Source organism: Rhinatrema bivittatum, chromosome 2 (assembly GCF_901001135.1).
Source record: "Rhinatrema bivittatum chromosome 2, aRhiBiv1.1, whole genome shotgun sequence".
Lineage (NCBI taxonomy): Eukaryota > Metazoa > Chordata > Amphibia > Gymnophiona > Rhinatrematidae > Rhinatrema > Rhinatrema bivittatum.
The window spans coordinates 99821209-99836083 of record NC_042616.1 but is presented as its reverse complement, the minus strand read 5'-3'; the positions used below and the strand labels follow the sequence as shown (position 1 = coordinate 99836083).

General features: G+C 48.2%; 1 protein-coding gene across 3 annotated transcripts in view; it reads right to left on the bottom strand.

Moving 5' to 3' along the window:
* Positions 1-14875, bottom strand: part of UBE3C (ubiquitin protein ligase E3C) — a 496047-nt gene that overhangs the window by 436503 nt on the left and 44669 nt on the right. For all 3 annotated transcript variants that reach the window (XM_029588499.1, XM_029588501.1, XM_029588500.1), the window contains one exon: positions 10665-10739. In XM_029588499.1, coding sequence (XP_029444359.1) covers positions 10665-10739 — 75 coding nt within the window. The remainder of the gene's footprint in view (positions 1-10664; positions 10740-14875) is intronic.

Sequence of the window (14875 nt, the reverse complement as noted above, 5' to 3'; positions counted from 1 at the left end):
ACCTTCCAAGTTAGGTACCTCAGATCGCAGGAGCACATAGCCTCGAACAGGTCACGCATGAACCGCACTAGCACAATGTTGAGGTCCCAGGACAACAGGACTAACCATGGGGGTCTTCATCTGAAGTAACCCCCTCATAAATCACCCTACTATGGGCTGCACAGAGATGGGCGTACCACTGAGTACTGATGGCACTCAGTGGACCCTGACCAAGTTGGTCTTCATGTCAGCCTTAAGAGGTGCCACAGGTAGTCTAGCAGCAGCGGCATGGAGCAGGCAAATGGATCCAAGTCATGACCTCCACACCAGACAGAGAACCTCCTCCACTTGAGCATGTAAGACTTCCTAGTGGAAGGCTTTCTTGAAGCTACCAGTACCTGAGACACGTCAGAGGTTGAAGGACTGAAGGACTAGCCTCTCAACATTCAGGCCATCAGAGATACTGACCTGAGATTTGGATGGTGCAGCTTGCCTCAATCCTGTGTGATCAGATCAGGGGAGGTCCCCCAGAGGGATGGGCTTTCTGACAGACAGGTTCTGCAGGACAGGAAACGAGACCTGCCTCGCCCAATACAGGGCCACCAGGACCATGGTCCCCTTGTCCTGCTGGAGCGTCATGAGAGTCTTTGTTATCAGCGGAAGCAGAGGATATGCATACAGAAGACACTTGCACCAGTATCGGGCAAAGGCATCCAAGGCTGGCTTCCCAGCGCTCCTGTACACAGAGTAGAAGTGGTGGACTTTGCTGTTCCAAGGGGAAACAAAGATCCACATCCGGGGTTCCCCACAGGCAGAAGATCCAGTCCGCTACAGAGGGGTCCAGTGAATACTCGTGTGGTCGGAAAGCCCGGCTCAGGCAGTCCGCCACCACATTTTTTGTCCCAGCTAGGTAAATCGCTCGCAAGAGCATGCCTTGGGATAGGGCCCAGAACCATATCTGCACCTCCTCCTGACAAAGGAGCAAGGAGCCCTTGCCTCACTGTTTGTTGATGTACCACATCAGAACCTGATTGCCCATTTGGATCAGAACAGCTTTGTGGGAGAAATGATCCCGAAATTCCCAGAAAGGGTAGCAGATCGCTCAGAGCTCCAGGAAGTTGATCTGGCAGCGAGCTTCCTGTGCCATCCAGGGTGGATGCATCAGTGGTGAGCACAATCTGGTGTGGAGGAGCTTGGATCAGAAGATCCCACTCCAGATTGGAGAGATTTTCCCACCAAGACAGGGAGGCCTGAAGAGGCTGTGTGATGCAGGACACATGTGTTGAGGTCCAGGGTTGCATGCAGCCACTGAGAGCACAGGGTCCATTAAGCACTGCGCATACACAAGCGAGAGAATAGGGTAACATGGACAGACGCAGCCATGTGACCCAGAAGACGGAGCAACAGGCGAGTGGAAACCTGACTGCAGAGGACCAAACTCGCCAGTGATGCCAGGGAAAACACTCATTCATGGGGCAGAAACACTTTGGCCTGAACCGTGTCCAGTCTGGCTCAAAGCCCAGATGTGGAGATGGACTGAGATGGGGTAGTTGATGACAAACCCCAGAGACTGCAGCACACAGGCAGTTAGCGTCAGGGAGCGGAGCACATCCTGCTGGGTGCTGTTTCTGATTAACCAATCGTCCAGATAGGGGAACACTTGCGCTCCCTTGTTGGCGCTTGATGAAGACCTGTGGAGCAGAAGCGAGGCCGAAGGGCAACACATGGTATTGGAAATACTCATTGCTCACTAGAAAGCGGAGATACTTTCTATGTCTGGGGAAGATCTCGATGTGAGCGTAGGCATCCTTTAGGTCGAGAGAGCAGAGCCAGTCTCTTTTTTGCAGGAGAGGGATCGGGGTGCCCAAAGAGACCAACTTGAACTTTTCTCTTTGAAGAAACTTGTTCAAGGCCCTCAGATCGAGAATAAGGGGCAGGCCCCCTGTTTTCTTTCGTCGCCCCCTCCCCTCCCAGGGCGACTGTTTAGACCGCCCCGGCCATTAGTAGGGTGGAGAGCTCTTTCATAAGTACTTCCTGATGAGAGGACACACCCCACGATGGACATGAGGGAGAGATCATGGGGACATCCCTGAAGTTCAGTCGGTACCCTCAGTGAACGATGGCAAGAACCCACTGGTCCGACATAATGCTGGACCAGAAGTCCGCAAATAGACATAGCCAGCCCCCAACCGGGGGGGCAGGAGGCCGAGGGTACGACAATCTGGCTCATTCCCTTGCCCGTAGTTAAAACCCCGTAGTGGGGCTTTGCTGGGGGTTGGGTTGAGGCATGGGGATCCACTGTTGACATGAGCGACCCTGAAAGCTGGCACATGACGTGCGTGCCCAAGAAGCAGGAGGGTAGTACTTTCTCAGGCGGTAAAAGGACTTCCTGGAGCCCTGTTACGAGGATGTCCTGAGGTACCCACTGAGAGGTGTTGCAGGGTCCCGTGATGGTCTTTTAACTGGGCCACCATGTTCCAAACTTTATCTCTGAAGAGATTCTCCCCTGTGATTGAAGGTCCAAGGCAAGAAGCCAGGCAATTCTGTGGGCACCAATGCCCGCTGCAGCCACCCTCACTACTGTTTCAAAAACGTCATAGGTGGACCGCACCTCATACTTGCCTACCTCCAAAACTTGCTACACTACCACCATGAAAGTGTCCTACCACTGCTGGGACAGGCGCTCTGACAATTCCTAGACCTGTTTCCACAGGTTCCGGTGGTATTGGGGCATATACAGTTGGTAGGAGGCAATACAGGCAATGAGCTTAGCGCCCTGAAAGACCTTCCTACCTGGAAACCTAAGGCCCTGTGTTCCGGACCTGACGGGGCAGAGCCGTGCGAGACCTCTTGGCCTTCTAGAGGGCAGACTCCACCACCACAGACTGGTGTGGGAGGTGGCGCCTCTCAAAGCTTGTGGCACCAGGTAAATGGCATCCGCCTTCCGACTGACTGGAGGAATGGACACAGGGTGCTCCCAGGTCCTAAGAAGAAGTTCCTTGAAGATCTCATGGACTGGGACAGCCACTATCACCTTTGGAGCATCAAACTGGAGGACGCCCAGCATTTTGTGACAAGCGTCCTCTTCCTTGAGGAGCTGGAACAGGATGGCCTCGGCCATAGCCCAGACGAAGCCCACAAAGGAAATATCCTCCGGGGAGACCTACGCCTCTCATCCAGCGGAGATGGCTTGGAAATAAGGTTGTCCGAGTGCTCAAGGAAGACTCGAATATGTCATCTTCCAGGAATCATATGAGGGACTCCTCCTCACTAAGGTCCCTCAGGGACCAGCATCGAGAGTCCCTACCCAAGCCTCTCAGTTTTGGCATTGAGGGCATCAATGGCACCAAGATCCCCAATGGTCCGGGAACAGGATCGGGGAACCCCAGCCGCTGCACTAAGGGCCCCGAGGACACTGTCAGCCACACGGATTCTTCCTCCTCGGAGGACCAGATAATGAGAATCACTCCAGAGGGGGGCATCAGTGGCCACTGGGGAAGCGATGGTCCCCCAGCGGCCATAAGGACTTCTAGACGCTCTAGCAGGGGCACTAAGAGAGACGGTGCAGGCTCCAACACCAGCATGGGGACAGTTGCCGTCATCAGCTTGATACCCCTCAGGGCTTGGAGCACCACCTGCTGAACCCTGCAGTCCAACTCCTCCTGAAAGTCTACTGTAGTTAAGATAGATGTAGATGGAGGAGGCGGCATCCCCAGAGCCTCCTCAGAGCCCCGAGGAGGCTCAGAGCCCAGCACTGCAACCAGTGGAGAACGCCTTGGTTTCCCAGGTCTAATAGAGGATGATGCCTCTTCCCCACGGGGGTCGCGTTGGTGGCAGCACGACAGCTGCTGATGCCGCACCAGTCCCAGAGCCATGCACCAACCGGTGATGATGCTTGTGGGACTTCCCTTGGTGCTCGGACCAGTCTTTCCCCAGTGCCAAGGAATGTGAAGATCCTGACGTCTAAATGCGATGACACCGGAGACAGCCTATCACCAGCTCCTCTCTCCCACAAGAGGGACCCGCTGGAGGGGTAGAGGGGGATGGAGTATCTAACGGCTCCCCCTTGGCCTCTAGGTGTCGACGCCCCCAATGCTGGAGTAGATGGATCAGAATTTCTGGCAAGAAGCTTTTCCATCTTATCCAGCCGGCACGACGGCTTTTGGGGGTCATATGGTCACACAGATTGCACCCTAGGATGTCGTGTGACGCCCCCAGGCAGAGGATACAGACCTCATGCGGATCAGTAATCAGCATGGTCCACGGGCACTGGGGGCATCCGCAAAAACTAGATGATGCTATGAAAAATAGCCGGCGAGCAATCAATGGAGAGGAGACTCACTAGGAATAGACTGCACGAAGGAAAAATTTAAAACACTTACCGCATGCCAGACAGCACCGACCAAAGAAGAGGGACCCAGCGCTGAAATCAACCACGAAAATACTTTGAAAAGGATAAGCTAAGAGCAGAGCTCCACTACTGCGAGCAGCACATTCAAGACTAATCGGAGAAAATTATTTTTCACTCAACGCACAATAAAGCTCTGGAATTTGTTGTCAGAGGATGTGGTTAGTGCAGTTAGTGTAGCTGGGTCCAAAAAAAGTTTGGATAAGTTCTTGGAGGAGAAGTCCATTAACAGCTATTAATCAAATTTAGTTAGGGAATAGCCACTGCTATTAATTGCATCAGTAGTATGGGATCTTCTTAGTGTTTGGGTAATTGCCAGGTTCTTGTAGCCTGGTTTGGCCTCTATTGGAAACAGGATGCTGGGCTTGATGGACCTTTGTTCTGACCCAGCATGGCAATTTCTTATGTTCTTAACTACTCTGCGGAAAAAGAGACTGAAGAGGGACCCAGCATGAATGCGCGGACAATGGTATGCTGGGCATGCTCAGTGTGCCAGTCAAAGTTCTAGAAACTTTTTTTTTTTTTAATTATTATTTTATTCATTACATCACCACAGCATTAACTTTCCAAATACAATCTCTTTACACAGTTGTTAATATAGAAATTATTCTTTCCATTTTTTTATCATTTGCTTAATGAACGTAGATTTTTTAAATACTAAGAATTAGGGGCTTGTAAAAAGCGGTCAAAGAAAAGAAACAATTCCAATATCATCACAAATAGCTCGCAGATGATATCTGCGACCTTTAACTACATGCATCAAACCCTAATCAGCTTCTACATTAGGGTTACCATCCAAAAACTTGCATAAATCTAACGGTTCTAAGAATACATATTTATTTTCTTTATAGCTCAAAATGCATTTACAAAGGTACAACTTCTAGAAACTTTGACAAATGTTTTCTGTGCCGGGCTGCATCTGATGATGTCACCCATCCTGCTTGTCCTAGGAGAAAAATAGTGACATCTGTTGATACCAAGAAAGCTTAGTTTCCAATTAATTCCTGTCCTACAGGGTTCAGTATTGGAGAAATTATTCACCTGATAATTTCATTTTCCTTAGTGTAGACAGATGGACTCAGGACCAATGGGTATAGTGTGCTCCTGATAGCAGTTTTAGACGGAGTCAGATTTCAATCTGACGTCAGCACTACATATACCCGTGCAGGAAGCTCTGCTCTTCAGTATTCTCTTCGAAAAGCAATTGTGCATAATGTGTGTTTGAATAACTTGGTTAACTTGATTAACTTGAATTGTTGACATGAATTATAGCTGGAAACCACCAGTGCACTCAACCGAGAAATGCCGACACCCAGTAACTATGGGTGCTTAATTAGGGGTAAGACGTGGCTTACCCGTGCTTGTCTTGCTCACGGGGATTGTCACCCGAGATTTCCATATTCTGAGGCAGCCGTGGGCGGGATACTGAGTCCATCTGTCTACACCAAGGAAAACAAAATTATCAGGAAAGTAATTTCTCCATTTCCTAGCGTGTAGCAGATGGACTCAGGACCAATGGGATGTACAAAAGCTACTCCCGAACCAGGTGGGAGGCTGCCTGTGGCCCAATTAATACTGCCCTTGCGAATGCTGTCCCCTCCCGGGCCTGAACATCCAGGCGGTAGCACCTAGAGGAGGTATGAATGGAGGACCATGTCGCCGCCAGACAGATCTCAGCAGGTGACAGCATCTTGGTTTCTGCCCAGGACACTGCCTGGGCTCTGGTGGAATGGGCCTTGACTTGTAGAGGTGGAGGCTTCCCTGCCTCTAAGTAGGCCGCCATCGATTACTTCTTTGATCCAGCGGACTATGGTTGCCCGTGAGACCGCTTCCCCTTGTTTCTTTCCACTGTGAAGGACGAACAGGTGGTCCATCTTTTGTATGGATTCTGACCTTTCCAGGTAACAGACTAGGAGTCTGCCGACGTTAAGGTGGCGAAGAATGCGAGAGTCTTCAGAGTCCTTATGTTCATCTAGGGATGGCAGCGAGATGGTTTGGTTTAGATGGAAATAAGAAACCACCTTTGGAAGGAAGGAAGGAAGGAAGGGACAGTGTATAGCTGTATGGATCCCAGTGTGAATCTGAGGAATGGTTCCCGACAGGATAGTGCGTGAAGTTCAGAGATGCGACGGGCTGAACATATTGCCACTAGAAACGCAGTCTTCAAGGTTAGAAGTCTTAGAGACAGCCCACAGGTAGGTCTGAGGATGCTCCCGCTAGGAAGTCTAGTACTAGATTGAGGTTCCATAGGGGTACCGGCCACTTTAGTGGTGGTCGAATTTGCTTGACACCTCTCAGGAAGCGGGAGATGTCTGGGTGTGAAGAAAGACTGATGCCGTCCCCTTTGGCTCTGAAGCAAGCCAATGTGGCAACCTGAACCTTGATGGAGTTGAGAGACAACCCCTTCTGTAAGCCGTCCTGCAGGAATTCCAGGATCGTGGGGATTTTGACTGTCTGCGGAATATGTCGCAGTCTTCACACCAGGCTTCAGATATTCTCCATATTCGTATGTAGGTCAGAGACGTGGAGAACTTGCGTGTTTGAAGCAAGGTATCAATCACTGCCCCCAAGTATCCGCTCTTCTTCAGGCGCGTCCTCTCAATGGCCAGACCGTAAGAGAGAATAGAGTTGGATCTTCGTGGAGGATTGGTCCTTGCTGGAGCAGGTCCCTGTGTGGAGGCAAGAGGCAGGGGGCTCTCCTCCAGAAGTCTTCGCATGTCTGCGTACCACGGCCTTCTTGGCCAGTCCAGAGCCACTAGAAGTACTAGCCCCCTGTGGTGTACTATCTTGCAGATGATCCCGCCCAGTAGTGGCCATGGAGGAAAGGCATACAGCAGGTCTTCCTGTGGCCAGGTCTGGACGAGGGCGTTGATCCCCTGGGATTGTGGTTCTCGTCTGTGGCTGAAGAAGCTGGGAACTTGGGCATTGGACCGGGTTGTCAGAAGATCCAAGGCTGGAGTTCCCCAGCGGTTTATTATCAACTGGAATGCTGTGGTCGATAGCATCCATTCCCCTGGGTCTAGACTTTCTCTGCTGAGGTAATCCACAGTGACGTTGTCTTTTCCCACGATGTGGGCGGCTGAGATCCTTGCAGGTTTGCTTCCGCCCACGCGATTAGGGGGTCTATTTCCAGGGACACCTGTTGGCTTCTCTTTCCTCCCTGGCGGTTGATGTAGGCCACTGTTGTGGCGTTGTCTGACATGACTGACTGATTCTCCCTGGAGTCTGTGACTTAATCGTAGGCAGGCTAGTCTGACTGCTCGGGCTTCCAGTCAGTTGATACTCCTTCTCAACTCTTCCTTGTCCCATTGCCCCTGGGCCGTCAGTTCCTGGCAGTGGGCTACCCACCCTCATAGGCTCGCATCCGTGGTGAGCAAGACCCAGTTCGGTGAGGATAGCCTTATTCCCTTGCTCAGATGGTCTTCTTGTAGCCACCTTAGGAGCTGGATCCGTACATCCGCCGGTAACTGGAGGCGAACGGTGTAATCCTGGGATATCGGATTCCATCGTGACAGTAGAGAACATTTTAGTGGTCGCATGTGGGCCCTTGCCCATGGGACGACTTCTAGGCTCGATGTCATAAGGCCGAGGACTTGGAGGTAGTCCCATACTGTGGGGCGAGTACTGTTCAAAGTTTTCTCAACTGGTCCATCAATTTCCTTCTCCTTGTAAGGGGAAGGACGACCTTGTCTTGTTGGGTGTCGAACCGGACTCCCAGGTATTCTAGTGATTGGGGGGGCTGCAGGCAGCTCTTGGTTGTGCTGACAACCCACCTGAGATTCTGTAGTAGATTCTTGACTCTGGTGGTCGCCTGATGGCTTTCCTCTGGAGATTTTGCACTGATCAGCCAATCGCCCAGGTATGGGTGTACGAGGATTCCTTCTTTCCTCAGTATCGCTGCCACTACAACCATGATTTTGGGGGCCTCAGAGGTGGTAGTGGCAGTTGACGCAGGGTCTCTTGGTGATCCTTGAGTTGGGCCACTGTGTCCAAGAATTTGTCCCCAAACAAGTTCTCTCCTGTACAGGGGAGGTCAGCTAATTTTTCTTGCACCTCTGGACGAAGGTCTGAGGCCTTTAGTCAGGCCCAGCATTTGGCACTAATGCCCGCTGCTGAGACCCTTGACGCTGTTTCAAAAGTGTCATAGGCTACCCTCACTTCGTGCTTTCCGGCCTCTAATCCCTTTTAGAGGATGGAGTCCAGGCCCTCCTGAAATTGCTGTGGCAGGGTTTCCGAGAACTCCTGGACTTGTTTCCAGAGGTTCCTGTTATACTGGGTCATGCAGAGCTGGTACGCCGCTATGCGAGCAATCAGCATAGAACCCTGGAAAACCCATCGACCTAAGGTGTCTAAGGCTCTCTGGTCCTTTTCTGGAGGGGCGGAGGAATGAGGGCAGGTCCTCTTGGCCTTTTTCTGGGCTGACTCTACCACCACCAACTGGTGGGGCAACTGGCTTTTCTGAAAACCCAGGGCCTGTTGCACTAGGTAAGTGGCATCGGTCTTTTTTTTGACCGGAGGATGTTCCTAGAGACAGTGCAGGAGGTTGAGAAAAACCTCGTGTACTGGGATAGCCATGACTTCTTTTGGAGCATCCACAAACTGTAGGACGTCCAACATTTTGTGGCGAGCATCCTCCTCTGTTGAAAGGGTATGGTTTCCGCCATCTCCCTGACAAAACTGGCAAAGGAGAGATCCTCCGGAGATGAGCACCATCTCTTTTCCGGCGGGGAAGGCTCTGAAAGGAGTTCCTCAGAGGCTTCCGAGGAATGGGTCAGAGGAGGCATCCTCCCATGGTCATAGGGAGGCTCTTCTTCGCCAGGACGGTGTCTGATTCGAGGAGAGAGACTAAAACCCCAGAGTACAGGGTGGGGGCACCAATGGACGGTGAGGTGGCACAGACAATAGTGGTGCCGGTACCAAGGGCACCGGGACCTGGGAGGGACGCCGGGGCAGCGGAAGACCAGACGGTCCAGGGACGGGATCCGGCATCGGTTGTCCCTTCCATGGAGATGGGCCAGGAGCCGCATCTTCCTCCTCCGAGGAGCCCGGAATTGAGATCGAGATCAGGAGGTACCGATGGTTGGCTGGGCACGGAAGGCCCCGCTGGTAGGGGCTGCACCGGCAGAGCACCGAGCAGGATGTCCAGTCTTTCCAAAAGGGATGCCAACATGGAAGGCACTGGTTCCGATGCCGGTATGGGAGCCAGCGTCGGTAGCGACTGAAAACCATGAAGGGCATTGGACCATGTGGTCCAACTCCTCTCGAAACGACAGTGCAGACAAAACCGACCCTGGAGTAGGAGGCAAGCTAGGCGTCACCGGAGCATCTACGGGGGTCCATGGGGTGCTCGGTGCCAGTCACAGATATTGGTGGGGAACGCCTTGGGCTCCCGGGTCCAGAGGAGGATGGGGGCTCCTCTCCCCAGGGCCTCTTTGGAGGAGGCTCAGTTGGGGTAGATGCTTCCTACGGTGCTCGGCCCGGTCCTTCTCCAGCACCAAGGATGACAATGCGGAAGCCTTGGAATGGGTCGATGCTGGCGAAGTTCGGTCTCCCGCTCCTCGGTCCTCTTGGCGGGGCTTCAATGGGGAGGGTTCTAAGTCAGATGGCCTCCCTTGACTTGAAGCACCTGGCACCAGAGGGAGGGGGGGGGGGGGGGGGGTCGATGGAGCAGATTGCTTGGATCCAAACAAATGCTCCATCTTCTCCAGGCGGGTGCACCGGCCTTTGGGGGTCATGTGGGCACAACTCGGACTTCAAAGTGAATTACATTTAAGTACTATAGGTATTTTCCCTATACTCAGAGGGCTCATAATCTGAGTTTGTACCTGAGGCAATGGGAAGTGAAATGACTTGCCCAAGTTCACAAGGAGCAGCAAATGAGATTCAAACCCTGGTTTTCCAGTTTTCTTTGTGCTCCACCATAAACTGTGGTTGCATATGAAATATACATTTTTAAAATAAACAGTCACATATATTAGCTCTAGCTACTAGGATGTATCCAAGTTTATACTTGCATAGACAAATTCTATCTCTGGTACAGGTTCTCTGTCTTCAAAAGTTATACATGTAGGACTTGAGCTCTTGAATAAACCTCTGTTATCATACCTTCTGCCTCTCCTCATGACAACACACAGCACATATACAATATGAATGTATTCTAATTTTCTTTTCCGTTTAAGGATTGCGATACCAGCATAAAAATTATCCAGATAACTTTGTACATGAATTTTAAAGACTCCATAAGTCCCTTCATATCTGAAAATAGGAAAATACATACCTGCCGTTTTCTGTCCTTGTAACCTCGTACAAAAGACTGAATAATTATTGCATTTTTCAACCGTTTCCTTTCTTCCTATAAAAGAGAAAAGAGATCTTACAATGTAAGACGCTAAATTATTGTTAGGCAGTGTTTTTTTCTACAATTTACATGTATGCTTTATAAAATGAAAAAGAGAAACAATAAATTTCTATAAAATTAAGGAAAACAATATAAAAAGCATCTGAAAATGTTTTTAACACTCTACAGATTCAGATACAGTGGCTATAGAAAACCTGCATCCTCTTCCAAACTGTTCACCTTTTGTTGCCTTAGAAGTAAAATGCATTAAACCAGTTTGTTCCATGTATCCATGCATCCTACCCCACAACTACCAAGTAAAAAATATATTGCAGAATTTCTTAAAAAATTAAACAGAAATAAAAATATGGACTAGCTTGGTTGCATAAGTGACCACCTACCTTGTACTTCTTGTAACAATCCTAAATACTTAAAACACTAATAATCAATCACCTTCAAAAGCACTCATCAAGTGAATTGGCCCCATCTTTGTTTAACTGTACTGATTTGCATGATGACAGGATAAATTCAGCAGTTTCAGTGGTTACCAGCTGGGTACCGCATTTCAAAGCAAAGGTCCAACCATGAGCACCAACTGCATTTCAGTTGAGCAGAGAAGCATCCTGAATGGATCTGAGCTCACTGGGAAGAATGGAGCCAAACCTTTCTAGATTTCCATTTATAGTGACACGAATAGGTCAATTGCTGGAAATCCAGAGACTGAATAGTATGTTGGCTGTAGATTGCTGAAGGAACCATTCGGATGGACAAAATATTCTGCTGAGACGATCTGCCAACATGTAGGAGATTCCAGGAAAGTAGGTCAATTGCAGTATAGCTTGATCTCTGCTTGCCCTTTTTTTTTTTTTTTTTTTTAAATCGCTTCTTGGTATAGAGTTCAAGTTCCCATGCCTCCTTGTTTGTTCACGCAGAACATAGCAACTTGGATGAAAATATTCTTTCCGTGAAGAAGGCAAGTGAAAGTTGCTATAGCATACCTTATTCTCAACTCAAGGAGACTGATTTGAAATTATTTCCCAAGGAATGATCATGTCCCTTGAGTTCAAAAGGGACCTGTGTGGGCATCCCAACCCTATGTGGAAGCATCTGTTAAGGTTATTTGGTGAAGAGCTTGTCACAGCAGTGATCCTTTCTGCAAAATGAAGGGGTCCTGCCACCAATTCAATTCCTGCTTCATTTCAGTTGAAAACCCTACTTTAAATATTAGGGGCTAAGTAAGCTGTTCCCATTGAAATCAAAGACCTCACTGCAGGTACTGTATGTACAGGGAGGTCAGTGAGACTACATTGATTGCTGCCACCATGGGACCAAGAACAACCAGCACTTTTCTGACAAAGGATTGATCTGTGTTCAATAGTCTATAAACCAATGCCCGGAGAGATTGAGCTTGATCTGAAGAAAGAAGAGCTCTCTCCTGCAGAGAATTTATCCACACCCCAATGAATTTGATTTTTGGGGGGATTGAATCAGTCTTGAATTATCGAAATTCTTAAGGAAGACCAGTGACTGTAAGAAACATATTTATTTATTTAACACTTTTTTTTTTTTTTTATACCGACCTTCATAGTAATAACCATATCGGATCGCTTTACATAAAACAAGGGTATAACTGAAGCAATAAATAAAATATTGATTTTTCCAGGGAGGTTAGAACTCCTCTTTAGGAATTCACTGTTAGAAGTCAGTCATTCAGGTAAGGGGAGACCTGGATGCCCTGATGGAGTAGATATGCTGCTACTCCATCTAGGCATTTAGGGAAACCTCTTGTTGCAACTGAGAAGCTGAAGGGGAGTGCTTTGTATTGATAATGAAAACAATCCATCATAAAAAACATAGGTATTGCCAAATGGAAGGGTGAATGGGGCTATGGGCATAAGCATCTTTTAGATTCAGAGTGCACCACACTCCCCTTTCAGGATAAAAGGGAGGATTGTAGGGAGAGAATTCATTTTGAATTTCTCCTGGATTATTTGCTTGTTCACGCTTAAATCCAGGATTGGTCTCAGTCCCCCAGATTTCTTGGGGATGAGAAAGTAATGGGAGTAGAACCCCTGGACCTGAAGATGGGAAGGAACCAGTTCTATTGTCCACTGTTAGAGGAGCAACTCCATTTCCAGGCGGAGTTGTGTCGAGCAAGATAGATCCAGATTGAAGAGTGAGCAGTGAGAAAAGCAAGCGGTATCCACACTCCACAATCTTGCAGACCCAGCCGTCTTTGGTGACCTTGTACCATTTTTCAAGGTAGTGGTGGATTCTCCTCCCTACTGGAGAAGATTGTTGCTGGGTCTAAAGAATGGTCAAAAACTTGGCCCAGATTTGGGCTGGGCCTATTGTACTGCTTTAGGTTGACAACATTCACACTGTTAAGCACAAGGCAAACGTTGCTGCTGCTGTTGCGAAAGTAGGGACAGCATCAAATAACAGTGGAATTGCTGGAAATGGGGTCTCTGGAAATAAAGATCTTTTAAAAGCATAGAATGGATGCCTTGCAGAAAACTTCTGTTCTGGTCCTGTGGAGAGGAACTGCACCACCACGTTATGTTCTTTAATCTGATCCACTATCTCTAATCTAGTCTCCAAAGAGGTTATCACTAAGGCAGGGAGTGTCCACCAATTTTTCTTGGGACATCCTCACGCAAGGTACTAGCTCTTAACCAGGCCATGCGACGAGCTACAATGGAGAATAACGAGGTAAAGAGATCAAAGATGATGGTGTATACATGTTTTGGCATCCAATAAGGGCTGAGAGTATGTGATTCTGCCTTCAATGGCCAGAAGAACCAGCTTCAGTTTTTATATATAGTCGTGCAAGTATTGAACCATATAAAATTGAGGTGCAGTGATCAAAGCGTGGAGCTTTGAAAACTTCTATTTTTCCAAAATTGTCCAGTCGCCTGGGATCTTTCCCTGGTGGCATATTTGAATATATTCTTGTTTTGTTTGCCCTTTTAAGAGCTATTTCTACCACTACTGATTGATGGGGTAATTGTACTATTTGGAAGCCCGAGGATTTTTTAACTCTGTACTTGAGATCATTTTCCTTGCTACAGGGGCACAGAAAGTGGGATTTTCCACATTCTCATTTGAAAATCTTGCAGGATATGATGAACCAAATCACTGCTGGATCTGCTGGAGCTTCTAGAACTTGGAGGAGAACTAAGATGTCTGCACAATGGTCTTTGTCTTTGAATGGTATATTCACTTTAAGAGCTTTTCCTAATTTGTCCAGAAATCTGGAGTAGGAAGTCTTTTGGGGGAGATAAGTGTTCTGGGGAGGGGGAGTGAGGGAATCTCTGTTAATCCCTCTTCAGAGCCTACAGGTGAAGGAACATACAGACAGACACAAGCAGCACGGATTTACCTAAGGTAACTCTTGCCTCAAAAATCTGCTACTTTTTTGAAAAGGTTAACAAACATATGGATAAAAGTGAGTCGGTAGATGTGGTATATTTGGATTTTCAGAAGGTACTTGATAAAGTCCCTCCTGAGAGGCTTCTAAGAAAATTAAAAGTCATGAGATAGGAGAAAATGTACTTTTGTGGATTGCAAATTTGGTTAAAAGACAGGAAACAAAGTCTGCCTTCCAATCTTCTCCTGAAGAAATACACAGACTCTTTACTGTTTCAAGATATCGCAAATGTGTCCACCTCAGATTTGCTATATCCTGACCAGGTAACAAGTGAGTGTATGCCTGGATATTGTCTTCTCCTGCCAGGTATGGGTCTCTTCAGGTCATCCTGAGAGAGATAGCCTAGTGTCACACCTTAACATTCTCCCAACACAGAAAGATGAAGCTTGACCCTCCCTGCTTGTTCAAATAAAGGGTAATTTTCAAAAAGGATTTACACATTTAAAACTGGATTTTATGCACTTAAATGGGTTTTTGAAAATTGCTATGGATATATCCTATTAAATTGTCAATAGTTTTACACACACAAGTGCACTTTAAGCACATATGTGGGCTTTTGAAAATTACTATTATGTATGCTACTTTTACGTGCATAAAGCCTTAAGAAATTCACCCCCATAGAGCACAAATATCTGATTGTTTGGACTAGAACAATTTTGTTGACCTCCTGAGTCCGGAAAGCCTTTACAGATTTCAGAACTGCCTGTAGCTCCAATAGGTT